Consider the following 18,296-nt stretch of genomic DNA (forward strand, 5'->3'; position numbering starts at 1 on the left):
ACCGACGTTAGGGCATCTTCTATCACATTCTTGAACTTTGTCCAATCGATATTACGGGTAAGATCGTACGCGACGTTAACGGGTTCCGACGGATTGAACCCACTGGCAACTGAAACTTTGATCGGCAAGTGATCACTACCGTGGGGATCTTGGATCACATTCCACGTGCAATCCAACGATAATGAGTTAGAGCAAAGTGTGAGGTCTAATCTACTTCCATTCGAGGATGGGCCAGCCAAACGTGTTACTTCTCCATTGTTAAGAATTGTCATATTAAAGTTGTCGCAGAGGTCATATATCAAAGTAGAACGGTTGTCATCATACAGTTCCCCCCAGCCTGTACCGTGGGAATTAAAATCTCCCATAATCAACCGTGGAGCAGGAAGTACCGAACAGATATCTGAAAGTTGTTTGCGATTAACAACGGCTCTAGGAGGAATATAAACAGAAGCAATACAAAGGCTCTTACCTTTAATAATAGCCTGACATGCAACAACTTCAATACCTGGAAATTGTGGAAGATTCACTCTATAGAAGGAATGGCACTTTTTGATCCCCAAAAGTACCCCTCCTCCACGCGAATCCTCACGATCCAGTCGAATAATGTTAAAATCATAAAAAGGAAGATCGATATCTGAAGAGAGCCAAGTTTCACAAACAGAAAATGCATCACAATCATTATTGTGAATTAAAAACTTAAAAGAATCTAATTTAGGAATGAGACTTCGACAATTCCACTGTAGAACAGTGATCAAATCCCCGACCTCGTTTGGAAAATTATCCATCGAAGGAAATGATTGCTGCAATGAGGGGCCACTTCAATGTCAATTGCTTCAAGAGGGTCTTCACAGAAGGAAGCATTGCCAGAACAATGCTTTTGAGAGGATCAGAAATATTGAGGTACTTGAGAATATCGTCCACAATTTTATCAAATGAGAACAACCCGGATGAAGAAGGGGCTTCTGTTCTTAAAAATGGGCCATCAGGGGTTTTTGATGTCCCCGGGAGAGATGGAAAATTCTGGTTATAATCAGTTCTGCGGAAACCAGGAGGAGTTGAAATTTCCTTTTTTCCATCACTCCTTGATTTGGGCAAGCTGATTTGGGGTTCCTTATCTGCAACTTTCCGCGAACGGATGCGTTTTCGTTTCCGTGCAGAACCTTCCGGAAAACTGAAAGAAACTCCCTCCTCAGCCAAGTCAGAGTCAGACTCGTCATCAGACAAAACAGCAAAGGGATTTTTGTCGTTGGTTGATGGTGTGGCTGTTTTTAGCATTGCTGCAAAAGACTGTCTGGAACGCTCCTTAATAGAGCGTTCTAGTTTCTCCCCGCGTTGTTTGTACGCCGGGCACGATGAGAGACCATGAGGAGTTCCCTTACAGTACACGCATTTTGGTGCAGTGACTGTGCAGGCGCCATCCTCGTGCTTCTCCCCGCATTTGGAACAGCGTGCCTTGCTGCCACAGTGAGAGGCCGTATGTCCCAACTGTTTGCAGTTTTGGCAGTTCATGACCCGAGGAACAAACAAACGCACAGGTAGCCGAAGTTTTCCCAACTCGATGTAGTGAGGAAGGGCTGAACCAGAAAAGGTCACCCGAAACGAGTCTGTGGGGGTAAAGCTCTTTTTACCCTCGCTGAAAGATACTGAGTTCAGCTTCTGGACTTCCAGTATCTCAACCGTGGGAAGCAAGGGGTTCTTGAAACGGCCAACCGCTTGCTTCGCCAAGATCTCGGGGGTCAGACTCGCTTCGGTGACCACACCTTCGATCTCCACATTACGAGCTGGGATGTACACTCTATACTCGAGTGTAAAGAGCTGGGAGGCAGCAATCTCGTTAGCTTGTTTCAGGTTAGAGACAACAACGCGAAGTTTATTGTACCTCACCTTCGAGATTTCGGTCACGGCCGAGAACCGCTTCGTCAGATCATTAGTAATTTGCATTACATTCAAAGGTTTCTTTTTGGGCTGAAAGTAAACAACCCATGGGCCAGTCGAGTCTTCTGGGTAGGCTCGCGATCGGGGGCTTATCTGTCCCTGTCCATTACCAGACTGAGATGACGAAGCAGGGATGGCATCATCCGATTTCTGGGATGACAGACGTTTTCGACCCTTCTTGCTATCGCGTGGCAAAGTGGTGTCGTCTTCCGACAAAACGTCCATTTCGTCTTCCGACAAAATGTCCATTTTGCCGTACTAGTGGGAGCGAAAAACGCTCTACCACTGCAACGATAATCAAAATTACTCGGACACAATACACGAAGAAAAAAAAAATACTAACACAGAAACACAAACTTAAAATTTAACAGATGGGAGAAAGAAAGAAACAAGAACAAAAACTTATCTGATAATCCTATACTACTATCACCGAGCGTTTACACAGCAGCAGCGGAGCGACGCGCAGCTTTGATGATCTTCGATCCGCGTGTGCGGGCGGTCTTCGTTGGTGTGTGCTTGTATGAAGCTCGGCACTCAGCTGCACACGCTGCACACACGATGATGGATGAGCGGTTTGAATGTGGAGGCAGATGCTGACACTCGATGACGATGATCCGTGTGCACAGGTATGCGTGACCACGCACCGATGGTGCGCAAAATGATTGGCGAATTGCCAATCGCAAAAACAATTTTCGATGATTCCGAAAACACACTTTCTTCTCAGAAAAAAACTCACTTTTTGATAAATTTATCCGGAATTATGCCAGGAATCACTAAGCGAGAAAAACTGATTATTTACGTCAGATAATAGAGAGAAAACTTCCAAATTAACGGAGCGCGAAACAAGTCGACCGTACTTCTTGCTAGGACGCGGTGGTGTGTGTTAAGGATTATAGTCTTATAAAATATTAATAAAATGTTTTTGATCATCCACAATGTTAAGAATAATCCCGAATTATTCCGTCTACTCTAAAATTGGGACCGGGGGTAGGGTTCAAACCCCCTCCCCAAAGCCATGAGGTAAATATATAAGTGGCTTTGTATGCAAAATGTGGGTCAACTTTTACACTTTTTCATATGCACAAAATGGGAATCGATTTTAGCGATTTTTGCTATGAACCACTATTATACGGAAAATATCGATGATATGCTTTTATGTTCAAGATCTCCGATGAAAATGTTGTGTAGGGTATCAAATAGCAGGGAAAGTGTTTCTTTCAAATCGTGAAATGTGTCTAAATTGAATAAATTTTAAAATTTTCATTTAATATTTTTATTTACCCTGGAAAACCCATTGAATTCCCCCTAAAAGTTTCGTTCGACTTCTCTGGAAGTCAACTTGTTCTAGATGTAAAAGTGTCATCCTGCTACTCCAGATTTTTTTTTCAGATATTCTTCAGGAGTTTTTTCTAAGTACCTTCGGATTTTTCTTCTGCTTTCTTCCAACTTATCCTAACAGCTTATTTTCTATATGCCCCTAAAAGAATCTTAAGTTCATATAAGCGGCCATAAGAATCAGTTGGAAGAAGAAATAAAATTTAATCAAACGTTCTCTTCGTCGAATGGCTTATGTTTCGGTTTGAGAATACTTTATTTTACATGAAATGTTTGTTTACGTTCCATGATTAACGTGCAATATGGATTACGTGTCGTAAAAAAAAAAGTTGTTTCTAAGTGTGTGGCGAAAAAAGTACATAATATACTACATCAATATTATCATCAATATTATTATCTATATGATAAATGGTATCAATGAGCATAATATGCTCATTGATACCATTTATCATATAGATAATAATATTGATGATAATATTGATGTAGTATATTATCTTCTATAATTCATTGCACAGATAAACTGGTGTGTTGGTCACTTCATCGGAAATCGATCCTTCGTGAAGAAAGCTTTTATAGTAATGAAGCTTTTATCGTTTCACTCCATAAGCTTTCAAGCTCTAGCGATGATTCGAACGACTATATTTTATCGTTTCCGTTCTGCTTTTCTTGTTTCTTTCGTTTTATAGCACCTGTGGCGCGCATCGGTCGATTCATCTACAACGACGGCATTCCTGTGATAACTGGCGCTGGCTACACGTTTGACTTCGAGCAGAATAAAACACGCTGTGAGGATGAGTTCTATCTGCTGATTCGTACCGGTTGGGTGAGCTTTCAACGGATAGCGTACTTTATGATCGATCTGCTGCGACAGTAAGTATCCTGTTGGTAGGTTCGTAGGTGGAAGAGAGGGGGAGGGATTGATAGAATTATAATGGCAGCGTTATTAAATTTATCATGGGGAATTCTTTCTTGGTACCCGGATGCGGGGGTGGAGATTTTCTTTAGATTTTTGCTTCTGTCTCGAAGAACTTTTTACTAAAGTAATAACTGTTGAAAATCACGCATACCATCGTCTGACATGATGTATAAGATATTTATAACAATGGACTAGAAATCTACCTTGATATTACTTAGAAAAGGGAGTGCTGAGGTGACATGGCATTTTTCCCTAAATCATAGCTTGAAAGTGTCACTTTTAATTGAAACGACGTCTGAGGCAAATCTGAAGTAAAAATTAAAGCCTTTATATGAAAAATACACACGATGATTTGTTTTACCTATTAGAGAAAAAAAAAACAAAAAATTGTTAAAAACTCCAATAGCGAAAAATGACGTCCATCTATCCAGTGGGATAAACTTACCGAATTTCAAAATTGATACGTGTTTTGGAATGTACCAATAGCGTACCTCCAAGGATTTTGAACGTACCTCACAGCTTCGATTTCATACATACGATTTCGGCAATGACCGAATGAATTTATATTTAAATCACTGGTAAGTTCTATCAGAAAGTGAATTCCAGATATAAACGTTGATCATGACCGATCTGAAAGTGTTCCAGGGATATCTAGGAATATTTTCTGAACAATATCTGATCATTGGATCAGGTTTTCTTGTATTTTTCGTATGTAATTTTTGAAAATATAATAAATGATAATATCGATATTGGCGCTATATTGAATCGAATATATCGATATAAAAATATCGGATATCGGAGGAACAATATCGATATTACGATGTATCGGACATATCGGAACGTTCCTAACCACAGGTCAAAATATCAAATGAAAGGTAATTAAAAATACTTTTTAGAAACAATATAATGACATTACAAAATTGGGATTGAGAATCATTGATTGTATTTGTTTTCTTTGAGGTTCTCATGGTTTGTAGCCAGAGGGCACAATATGTTTTTATATTTTTCCTCGAAATTTTAGTAAAATGTGTAAAAACAGCATAAAAACAAAATCAGCGATGTGTGATTTGTTTTTTCATTTTTTAGGTATATTTTTTATTTTAAAGTGTGGACCCTGTGCTGGTTCGGGTTTGAAAAATACTCCTGTGTTAATGCTAGCTTGAACCCTAGTTCTGTTAAGTTTTCGTGTACTCGGTTTTCTAACTCAAACCCGACCGCTGGTTTTCGGGTTGATGAAGAACCGAAGCTCTAAAAACGACATCCGGTGTGCGGGAATTTAGGTTTTGGTTTACCGTGGTGCACGGTTCAATTCTAGGAAACCAATACCGTTCTTGGTTCAGACAATTGGCAACAATTAAATAGCAGTGCTCCCAAAAAGGCGAGCAAAATATTTATGCAAAGCGACAGTTATTCATAACCAATTGTCACATACTTTGATAAATTTTATTTTGGTCAACTACAATAATGGTATTTAAGGAAAGAGAAATAATGTTGAGGTCTGACAAATGCACTTCAATATGGATATTTTTGGAATCGGGGCGACACCTAGAGTCCAGAAATCGATGACCGACGCCATCTTGAAATCCAGTATGGCGGCTTCCAGTTATAGACGTCTAGAGAAATCGACGACCGACGCCATCTTAAAATTCATGAAGGCGGGCTCCGGTTATAGCAAACTGAGAAATACTGTTAAATACCCTCCAATATGGGTATTTTCGGAATCGAGATGACGTTTACAGCTGGAAATCGATGTCCGACGGCATCTTTAAAGTAAATATGGCGACTTTCGGTTGCAGAAAAACTGGGAAATACAGTCAAATACCCTTCAATATGGGTATTTTCGGAATAAGGATGACGTCTATATACCGCAAATATATATCCAACGCCATCTTAAAATCCAATATGGCAGCTTCCGATTGAAGAAAAACTGATAAATACAGTGAAATACACTTCAATATGGATATTTTAGGATTCGGGATGGCGTCTAGAGACCAGAAATCAATGACTGACGCCATTTGAAAATCCAAGAAGGCGGCTTCAGGTTAAAAAAAAACATTGGAAATACGATCAAATACTCTTCAATATGGGTATTTTCGGAATCGTGTTAAAGTAAAGAGAAAAGAAATCTATGTCCGACGCCATGTTGAAATCCAAGGTGGTGACTTCAAGATAGACAAAAACTGGGAAATACAATCAGTGAAATACCCTTTAATATGAGTATTTTCTGTATAGGGATAACGTCTAGCGGCCAAAAAATAATGTCCAACGCCATCTTGAACTCCAAGATGGTGGCCTCCGGTTTAAGGAAAACTTGGAAATACAGTCAAGTACCCTGCAATATGGGTATTTTTGAAATAGGGATGACGTATTGAGACCAGAAATCACTGTTAGACGCCATCTTGAAATCCAAGATGGTGACTTGCAGATATAGAAAATTTGGAACTACAATCAGGAAAATTCCCATCAATATGGGCATTTTCTGAATCGGGATGACGTCTAGCAACCAGAAAACGATGTCCAACGCCGTGTTGAATTCAAAGATAGTGGCATCCAATTATATAAATATGGGTTCAATACGGGTATTTTCGGAATCGGGATGACATATAGTAAACGAAAATCGATGACCAACGCCATCTTCAAATCCAAGATCCAAGAAATCCAAAGTTATAGAAAAACTGGGAAATACAGTCAAATACTCTTCAATATGGCACTTTCCGGAATCGGGGTGACGTATGGAGACTAGGAATCGATGTTTGACGCTATATTGAAATACAAAAATGTATCGGCAACCACTGAATATGCTACAAAGCTAGTATATTTATATTCTTTTGTTTTTTATTACAACTAACGATTTACTGTACATTTTCACCTTTCTTCTGCGCCCGTAATGTCACGTGCTCTACTTATTATTCTAAACACCATAATGACAGAACGGGTACCTTTCATCACATATATACATATACATTCTAATTTGAGGTTTCGTCAAGACTTTAGAATATCTTCGGAACTGGTAAACCGGTGCCAAAGATATCGACGGAATATGATCCTAAAGACTCGAACTTTGGAAAATAAGTTGAGTTTCTCGGCAAGCATTTATCTGAATTGAACGCAACAACAGCCATTAATGGTGTAGAAGTCACTCAGATTCTGAAAATACCCATATTATAGGATATTTGACTGTATTGTCAATCTTCTATAACCGGAAGCTGTCATCTTGAATTTAAAGATGGCGTCGGACAACGATTTCCAGTCCCTAGATGTCACCCCGATTCCAAAAATACCTATATTGAAGGGTATTTGACTGTATAACCCAGTATTCTATAACCCGATGCTGCCACCTTGGATTTCCGTATGGCGTCGAAAATGTATTTCTGGTCACTACACGTCACCCCGATTCCGAAAATATTCCTATTGTAGGGGTTTTTACTGTATTTCCCAGTTTTTCTATAAGCGGAAGCCGCCATTTTGGATTTTTAGATGGGGTCGGAAATTGAATTCCGGTCTCTAGGCGTCCCCCCGATTTCGGTAATACCCATATTGAAGGGTATTTGACTGTATTCCCCAGTTTTTATAAATCCGGTAGCCGCAATCTTGGATTTCAAGATGACGTCGGACATCGATCTCCGGTCTCTATACGAAACTACGATTCCAAAAAACAGTTTTCTATATTCTGAATTTGCCATCTTGAGTTTCAAGATGGCGTTGGACATCGATTTCCGGTCTCTATACCCCGAATCCGAAAATACCTACATTGCATAATACTTTCTTTGAATTATCAGTTTTTCTGTATTCAAAAACGACTTGATAGGAGACATCCCAAGTAAAAATATTGATTTTATGGGGGTTCTGTAGACCATGATTTAGACTTGTAGCATGCTTTAAAACCTCGATAAAACTTGCAATTTTACTTGGGATGGCTCTAATGTTGGCCTAAGATTTTGCCCATCTGTTATTTATCAATTTTATCTGGTTGAACGCGTCATTGAGACGGTACTTATAGATATTTTTGGTCGCTATTGAAAATTTAGTCGATTGCTGAATTTATGTATGGGCATTTAGGCCGATATTACATCCATTTCAACTATTACATAAATTTATTCATTAAATTCTAATTCTGTTTAATTGATTGCCATCGCTGGCAAATATGAATAATGCACGCCACGCACATAAACTACAACCACACGGGCTCTGTTCTTTAATTCAGAACATCATGCTTGTGAACTCAAAAACCGATATTCGAATACCAAAATCGCACCGTGTGCAGTGAACTGGTGAACACGGTGTTGTTTTGCTTGCAACGACAAAACTAAACCGACTCCAATACCGAACACGTGGTGCAACAGATCAGCACATTGTTTTTGATTTAGAAATCCGCACTGGTGCTGAACCGGTGTTTTGTCCATCACCTATGGACAAAAATATGTTTTTTCGAAAAATGAACGGTACAAACATACCCGATCTTTTGCAGGCGAGGTAAGAAGTACCACCAACGGGGTAAGACGGGCCACGACGGGCTTTTCGGTAACCACTGCATCAAATTGGACGCAACAAGCACCAAATTATATTGTCGTTGATGAATATATTATATATATTGGCCACCCACGGACATGCTCCGGAATATAAATTAGTAAGAATAGTCACATCTCCCCATAGGTGGATTAATTCAGGTTTTTATTCTTTTATAGCAATGAGAAATAATATCACTTAAAACTATGGCCGGAAAAACATCATGTCACCCACTAATCCAGTCAGTAAGGTTTTACTGGGTTTTTTTTATTGCAGAACAGTTCTTTAAAAGTTAAAAAATCTGTGGAAAATTCAATAATGATTAAATTTATTCCAAACTTCTGCAGACTTATTTTAATCCCATTTAATGGTAGAAAATAAAAAAAAATCATCGATTCCTTACGGATAACGCAATTAAAAAACCCGGTAAAAAAATACTGACTCCTGTAAAATAATCTAAGTGTGCAGTTTCAATCAAAAGCACTACGCAATAAGAATGGTGGCGTCAAATGTGGTCCGTGTTACCCCTTGTTTACCTTTTTACTGTATTGCATATTTTCACATGTTTACGATCAGCACTGGTACTGGATTTTTGACGCGAGATCGTGCCTGTTCACAACTTAGTGTTCTTGAAACACTTCCACAATTATTTTCAGTTGAGCACTTTTTAAATCAACCGATACCTTAATTTGTATATTGTGTGGCAAGTACAACAATATTCTATGTCCAGGGAGATCGAGAAAATTTCCAACCCTAATTTTTTGAACTTCTTTTATACACTATTGTCACTTTAACGCAACATGCATCGTCTTGATAGCTGCCCGATGCTCGTCAATAATTCATATCTACTCCAATGAATAAAGCTACTAATCAAACAGTTTTCGAATGTAAACTCAATTTCGGTCGTGGTTTTCATCGCCCACCGTCGGTTTTCATCCAATTATCATGATTTATTTATTTCGTTTCAGCTTCAACTGGACTCGTGTTGTTTACTTTTACGAACGACATGGTTACTACAACGTTGCCGGGCCACAAACCGGCCATCTAATGCTAAGCACAATGGCCGAGTTTTTCCGGCGAGAAAACATCACCTACCTTCCGTTTTCCACCGACTCCACCCGGACCAACTTTACTGAAAGCCTCAAGGAGAAGGTTGGCCTCAGTCATTCAAGTAAGTATAGTACATACTACTTCATTTGGTGACTATTTTTAAACCTACGAAGATAGTTTTAAATTTTGTGAACTGGATTCGGGGATTGAATTTGAATTTTTCACCCAAATTTGAGTGCCTGCATTGACTGATGATATGGCAGACGTAATAGAATAAGCGTGCAAATCATAAGCGCTGAACTTGGTTTCTATTACGAAATTTCAATACCATCAACCAAATTGACGAGGCGCAGGGGCAAAAAAAACGTCGTGTGAATATTAATGTCTAATTACGATTTGGTTGGACTTCCCTAGAAGACCACATTACATGTGTGCAAAGTAGATGTCAAGCTCCTCGATTGGATGCCGCCATTGAAAAGAATAAGCGGTAAATGTTCATGGCAGCCAATAATCACATTAATACACCCAACCGGGAAATGTAAGATTCTATTACAGATTTGCATGAAAAATATGCCAAATTTGCCATTTTTCGGGACATGATTATGTAATGTGGTGGCCGGAACAATCTTGAAATGTTAGCTTATTTTTCGAACAAAGTTTGTATCCCCAAATGCAGTACGTCTAGAAAAACATCTCGCGCGAGCATTCTGGAAAAAAAAAACTTGCTTGTACGCTGCAGTCCATTGAAAGAACTGCCATTAAATTTGTTGTGTGAAACATATGCAGGATGTGATAAATCCAACCTTACACTGGATGTAAGAGAATTTGTTTTGCGTGTAGGTCCTTCTGCTTATGGTACAGTAACCATATTTTACCACATTTTATCGGTTGACTCATGTCGGAAATCATGTAAGCATGATTGAATATCTGTTGAATATTGGTGTTGCTTAATGACCGTTAATTGCACTAATTGACGTAATACAAAAGTTAAGGTCTCGAGGGGCCGTGACATGTTTTTTAAAAGGAAAACTGAACTGATCTAAACGCTAGCTAAACAAAGAATGATTTATTCTACCTCTAGAAATTACATTGCATCTACCATCTAGCTAAAACTAAGTATGATATAAGCCTATGCTTCTAAGTATCGAAATACGAAACGAGCAGCAGCAGCAGTAGCTATGACGCATCCTCTTTAGCTCAACTATTCGGCGTTGCTAGTTCGATGATCGTCTCTCCACTTTTGCTGTAGCTTCGACAAAATTTGAGTGTTACATTTCGTCGACGACATTCTCCACGTTAAAGGCACACATCCTGAAATTAATTTTGACATCACATCAAAGTGGATGCACTGCAATCGTATCGAAATGTGGTGTAATATTACATGCCAAAAAGGACAAAATTATCATGAACTGACATTACGCTGCTTTTACTGCATTTGTGGCCATAAAAATTACATGAAATTTTCGACATGATTGAAGTGCATATATTAAAATTTATGTTTTACTGTGCTGGCATCTCCCTTCGCAAATCTGCGGTAGTCTACGACCACGGGCTCCGGTGTTTTCTCCACATGTCCACACACTGGGCAAAAGAGTGACGTTGCGTGTCCGAACTAATGTAGGTACTACCTGAAGCAACCATGATCAGATAGGAATTGCGTCAGGTGAAAGTTTACCTCTCCATGCATTCTGTTCACCAGGTATTAGCCTATGAGTTCATATACCGTTGTCCGCCGTGTCTCATTCTTGCTGCCACTTGGGCATCGTCTCTGGTATCACCATTTTTCGTATGCCTCTGGTTTTCTTCCGCTTGTAGCTCTCGCTGCCCTCTGCCCGGATCATTCCGGAAATGGCGCATACTGCTTCCAACGAGATGGTTTTGTACGCGTTCACGCTCGCATAGCCATGAGTCATCACTTGATTTCGCGTATTTTCCAGCTATGTAATCCAGGCTGGACCCCTGTACTTCAGTATCGACGAAGATACACTAGCCAGAAGTCGTCTCTTGCTACTGCTTTTGGTTCAGAGTTGTTCGGCATGGCCAAAAACTACCACCAAAATGGCCTTCTCACAGGCATAGTCGACGTGGCTGTTGATGTTTTTTTTATACAGGAGGGAATCTGCTCCCAGACTCCTGAGAAGATAACTCAGGGTGTGGGGATGCGAGAAATAGCTCTCCCGACGCACTAAACCTTACCCTGTGCTCTAGGCCCTTGCCCTCCCCAGAACCGCCCGAAAGCATTACGTCATGGGAGGGGGCCGGTTGCGCTATGACGCATCACTTGGTGTTGTGTCCGACGTGACACTCGCTACTGCACAGTGAGCAGCTGTGCAGGGCATTCCTCTTGTTGTTCGCTGTTCGTTGTTCACCCGAGTTCTAGAGCAGACGTGATAGCCAGCCAACTGTCCAACAGGGCAGCTTAGGACAGATGTGACCGCTTACCAACTGCGTGTGCTAAGCACTCTAAGAACCCGGCGTCACTCCTGCCTTTGCACAACGAGGGTTTGTGCAGGGCTTCTCAACCTCCTGGGACGAGCTGGATGGGGTTCCAGTGTCCTTACTCTGTGGTAGTTCGTTTAGCCGCAATATCTCTCCCTTGCGTTCGATAATTAACGTTTCCAGGGCACACCACGAGGAGGCGAACTACTTCATGCCCCTGGCTGTTGATGTTTAGCCGGTCGTCGATGTAGAGTACCTATATGCTTCCAGTAAAATATAACATAGAAACATTAGCAACGCTACTCAAATGTCTGCTTAAATCAGTATTTTGGCGTAACCGGCAAGTGTGGGATCGTGTCCCACCGTAATTGTGTTCGACTATAATTGACTTCTCGTCAGCATGTTTCAAGTCAGGTAGCTGGTTAGTATACATGAAAATAAAGGCAGTACGTTCTTACGCCGCGGATACAGTTGGATGACAAACTGTGAGCATGAGCATTATTTGTGTAATAATTATGAACACTATACAACAACTACACAAAAACTATACAAGTGTAACCATAGATGTGCTCATAATTTATTATACAAATATTGGTCATGTTCATAGTTTGTCATACAAGTGTATCCGCGGCATTACTCCAACATCGGTAGTGTCCAGTTGTCAAGAGATATCACATCCACGTACCGATAAGTTATCAGTTAAGTTTCATCTAGGGCTGACTCGCTAGATGCGAGTTGAGCCCCTACAAATATTCTAAATGCAGAAGTTTCCACATTTCATCAAGCACTTCTAGGCTATTGCATGCTGCCCGACAGTTAATGACCAATAGCACTTCCGTTCTGATCACCTTGGTCGTTGGCATTCCATCTCTTCTAGCGTCTAGCCTGTTACATTTCTAAAGCTTTGGGCAGCTTGAGCGTCAGCACGCCGTTCTACATCCTGTGATCCTAATAGATCTGTGTCCCATGTCTGTCTCATGGGAAAGTACGCGGTTCTGGAAATATTTCATCAGAATCCTGAACAAGTAGTCAGAGACCTCCATTCTGTGTAGGGCTTCGGCGATGACTTCCAAACTAGCGCTATTGAATGCGTTCTGTTTCTGTTTGGACAACTTCTTGTCTTTCTCGAAAACACCTCGAAACGTTGGACCTCTGATTTCTGCCAGCACAATTCAGTATGCGTTACCTCAGGGGCTACCATCGGCGTCACGGCATAGCTCCTTAAAGCAGATTGTCTTGCTCAGATCAAAGAGACCTCAGTCGAACGGGGGATATCAGTTTGCTTAGTCATTTGATGTAGGCAAGCATCATTCTTATTTGAGAAACACTTTATATTATTCAATTGAGTTTAACCTACGCACAAACGGAGCTCTGGTCGGCATTTTGGTGGAAATGCTAAGCCTACCCGACACCAACAGGACTTCTACCATACTCCAACCCGATGTTGCCTTGACATTAACCTGACATTGACTTGGCATTGACCTTAAATTGGCCATACATTAATTCGACTTCGGGTCGACATGTCTGTTCCATACTCCACTGTCAATTGAGAAAGTGGCTCTTCAAATGATGGGCATTTGAAAATTCGTTTTCTCAGAATTGATTGAATGGTTGTATTGGTTCATCTTCAATCGAATGATATGAAAATTAACAGTACTGGCCGCAGGTTTTGTTGGCCGACGATTTATCGAATCGCCTGATGGTCACTATAGGTGTACTCCTTGTACACTCTCCAGTTAATATTTGTCGATAATGGATTCTCGACCGTCGCTTCGGAAAGTACCGATAGTACTTTCGTTAGTCAGACTAAATTAAAGCTTTGCCAGAGCTTCCGGAGGCTATGTCCTCTTGTGTAGTTATATCATAGGCCTCATCCGTTATGGGTGCTCCCTGAGTAGTTTCCAGTTCCTAACTTGGGTAGAACCCCATCATCTTCTTCTTCTTCTTCTTATTCGCTTTTCAAGCTTATTGCTTAGGGCATATTAGCTTATTGCGTGCTCTCAATTTAGTGTTCTAAATGCACTTCCACAGTTATTAATTGAGAGCTTTCGATGCCAATACCAATGCATGAATTTGTATATTGTGTGGCAAACACAATGATACTCTATGCCCAGGGAAGTCGAGAAAATTTCCAACCCGAAAAATCCCTCGACCGGACCGGGAATCGAACCAGCCGCCTCCGGCTTGGTAATACCGTGCCTTTACTGACTAGGCTATGAGGCCCCACAGAACCCCATCATGCGTCATATTAAATCACATGAGGACTCTAGAATGTGATAATTTACGGTCGTATTGAGTTCCCAGTCCAACTTTTGTGACACCTGGATTTATTCCAGATACCTTCGGGATAGATGTGTGCGCTGATATATTATTTTCCATCGGCGGCGGTAGCGTGGCATTTGGCACCAAAAATACGGAAGGGCGAAAAAATTGATCCCTTGTCTCTCGAACATTCACAAAACATCTTTATCTTTATTTCTTGAAAATTTTCTCAACTTCTATGAATTTATTTTTACACGTTCTCTAAATTTAAAGATCTTAGAACATATCAATTTCCTTCTCCAAAGTTCAGTAATATACAATGTATTCCGAACGTATTAAAAACTAGAAGCTAACCTTAAAGAAGCATCGTAGATCTTATGAAACCATTGTAGACATTCATTGAACTGCGTGAACTTCTGAAAACATTCTAGGAGTGCAGCAATTCAGAAAATTCAGCTTAGTTTATAAAAGCCCAGCAACGTGGGTAGATCACCTTTTCGTGGTACGTTACGGGATGTTTGATCTACCATCGATTCCTAGTCCTGACTACTTCAAACCAGGGGAACAGAATTTTAGTCCTTGTTACTTTTTTATGCCTCATTGATAGCGACAAGACTCGGCATTGTCCACCGAGGATGATCTTGAAACAAGGAAAAAATGAGTCAGTTGGACTTCATCTATTCGTTGTTCCCTAGGTTGAAGTGGGTAAGACTAGGGTTCTGGTGCATGGTCATTATCGGTGTCATTCCTTAATTTTCTTGCTCAGGAATCCAATTTTGATTGACAAAGAGGCGCGCCTTTAGAGGGTGTTTGAACCTTCCGAATGGTATTAATAGCGGGACATTTTAATTAGAGTCGGATCCTCGCGATAAATGCAAGAATAACAACTATAAAAAAATCGAATACTTCGTCATTTTTCAATAGTGATGGAGTAATACGACATGCACTAAAATAAGGACGTGGGATATACTACAATATATCAAATTACTGGTCGCAGTAGTGTTAGGTCCCGAAATGAGAAAAAAAAAGCCCACACAGCAAAAAAATAATTTTGATATCACATCAAAGTGCATGCACTTCAATCGTGCCGAAAATATGGAGTAATATTACTTGCCAAAAAGGACAAAATTATTATTAATACAGTGCATGAACTGACATTACGCTGCTTTGACTGTATTTGTTTATTTTTGTGGCCATAAAAATTACATGAGGTTTTCGACATGATTGAAGTGCATCCTCGTGGATGTAATATTAAATTTTTTTTTTGCTGTGCAGAAAACATTGTTGAAGACCATTAAATATCATAGAACTTGGGAAGTTTTGTAGAACTTCACAGAAATTTGTAGAACATCATCTAATATCGAGAATAGTTAACGAAATTTCATGAAATTTAGCGAATTTTGCAGGAAACTAAGGAACTATGCTGAAGTTCACTGAATTTTCTTTGATCTCATTATAGATGTTCAGAGGAAATTCAAGTAATTTATGCAAAACTCGGAGAATTTCGGAGAGAATAAATTCAGAGAAAATCTAAGAAATAGGGGGTGCTTAAAAAAAAACTAGGGAAAATTTTATACAACTGGGAACCTTGTAAAAGTTTGGGAAACTTCGTTAAATTTAAGGATTTTTTTTTTATGTTGATAGAACTTCATAAATGTTTATTTAGCTTAAGTCTTCTGAAAAGTTTAATGGACTTAAAATATAATATTGAAATTTCGTGAAAATTCTGGAAATTTTGAAGAACTTCTGGGCACTCATAAGAATTATGAACACTTGCTGGGGTGAGAGGTAATCACGCTCAACACTACACCACCGGCGCCGCTCATTTCTTTGTTTTAATATTACATTTCCATAGCTGCCAAAACAATCAAGTACATTTTGGTGCTCTGAGACTGATATATACGAGCGTCAAATGTGACATAAAATTGAGTCATAATAATCGCGAAATTCGGCTCAATCAAACGTACTTTTCAGCGATTAATGAACTTTTCAATCTCGGAGCTCTTAGTTTTACATGACATGTTTGATTACGTGTCATCCGTTATGTCAAATATAGATTCGGTCACGTGTAAAATTTGTTATTTCTAAGTGTGAACATCCCATGACTTTTAAATCTAACCATATGCACAATATAAATCATTTTTCAAAATGCTGAAAGCTGTCAGCATACACTAGTTGGCGCTAAGTAGTTTAAAAAATAAATACCAGTATTCCATAAATTTGCTATTCGTTTTCTAGCTTTGCGTACATTGTCGGAATTATAAATCAGTTAGAGACTCACGAATCAAAAACAAAAAATAAATGAAGCCTATTCATCCGGGGACATAAACGGTGGCGCTTGCCGTGCTTCACAATGACAACCGGATAACAGCCAGCAGCGGTGACAATATATTACACTCAGTAACTAGTTCCTCCGCATAGCACAGAACCAAGATGAAGCCAACAATATTAGATTCACGTACGGAAGCATGGCCTTATTTAAAATCAAAATCGATTATCTCGGCTTTTGTTTGTTTTGGAAACAATGCTCAATAAGAGACCGATTTCTTCGAATCGTAGTTAATTTCACGGTTGCGACAAACTTGGTGCGTATCCTGTACCAAGGTCAATGGAATACCCTGGCGTTGCCACCAGTATGACATCGTGGATAAACCCGAAACTGCAAGGAATTGTGAAACGTGTGTGATGCAGCAATTTTTAATAGATGGTACGTGGCTAATTTGCTCTCATAGGGAGTTGGCCACGGAACGTTTGAAGTGATGAAGTGTTCGAAAAACGCGGTGCGAACAGTGAAACACACACATTTTGTCTTCTTTCAAAAGTTGGAAATCCCTTTTTTCTAGTAACTAGAGTAGTCCTGCCGTATTGGATAAATGAATAACATATGATTTATGTGCACATACACACTTGGAAAAATTCATGTAAATTAAGGTTTTATGAGAGTGACATATACGAACGTCAATTTTTTGCATAAATTTGAGTCATAACAAATGCGAAATATAGCTTAATCCAACGTACTTTTCGTCGAGCAACGAATTTTTCAGTCTCGAAGCACTTAATAATACATGACATGTTTGTTCGCGTCTAATCTTTTATGTCAAAGATGGATTTCGTCACATGTAAAGTTAGTTATTTATACATAAGTGTGTATTCATAAACTTAATGCTCCTTGTATGTTAAAGCTGACAATTTGCATTGGTGTAGCTAAGGATGGTTCCTACACACTTAGAAATAACTACTTTTACACGAGACGTAATCCATATTGGACGTAAATCATGGAACGTAAACAAACATTTCATGTAAAATTAAGTGTTCTCAAACCAAAACATAAGCATGTCGACTAAGAGAACGTTTGATTGAATTGATTTTCTCGTTTGTTTCAACTGTTTCTTATGTCAAAAGGGCCGCATACATGTGTCGGTTGCTCCTAAACAACGTGGATTTTTTCTAGACCCCCCTGAAGTCGGTGGGTGCCTACTGCCTCCTTGAAGTTTGTGGTACCTAAAATCTGACTATTTTTGAACAAATATTGCCAATAATTTTCCACCTTTTCCGAAACCTTCCTCTCGTCTTCGGCAAAGTAATGTATTTTGATAATTTGTATAAAAATTCAGACCATTGTAGTCCCCTAAAGTTAATATTTGTGGACGGCAATATCGTAAAATGATTTAGTTAGGCAGTATACGGCTGAAATCGGGAGAACATACCAAAATTCATAAAGAGGGCGGTACCAAAAAATTAGGACGTGTTAGGGTATAAGTTTGTTCTAGACTTTTACTCAGGGGGCCACAAAAAGTCAAAGGAGATGAATTTTTTCAGTCCTAGAAAGTTTTGTTGCACAGTTATTGAGGGT

The 18,296-nt window shown here is 39.6% G+C and overlaps 1 protein-coding gene across 1 annotated transcript in view; it reads left to right on the plus strand.

Moving 5' to 3' along the window:
- LOC135713497 (atrial natriuretic peptide receptor 1) overlaps positions 1-18,296 on the plus strand; it is a 292,939-nt gene that overhangs the window by 81,924 nt on the left and 192,719 nt on the right. The window contains exons 3-4 of the mRNA XM_065236626.1: positions 3,957-4,140; positions 9,661-9,863. Coding sequence (XP_065092698.1) covers positions 3,957-4,140; positions 9,661-9,863 — 387 coding nt within the window. The remainder of the gene's footprint in view (positions 1-3,956; positions 4,141-9,660; positions 9,864-18,296) is intronic.

This window comes from Ochlerotatus camptorhynchus, unplaced genomic scaffold (assembly GCF_037179485.1).
Source record: "Ochlerotatus camptorhynchus isolate MF236.1 unplaced genomic scaffold, CSIRO-AGI_Acam_v1.1 ptg000558l, whole genome shotgun sequence".
Taxonomy (NCBI): domain Eukaryota; kingdom Metazoa; phylum Arthropoda; class Insecta; order Diptera; family Culicidae; genus Ochlerotatus; species Ochlerotatus camptorhynchus.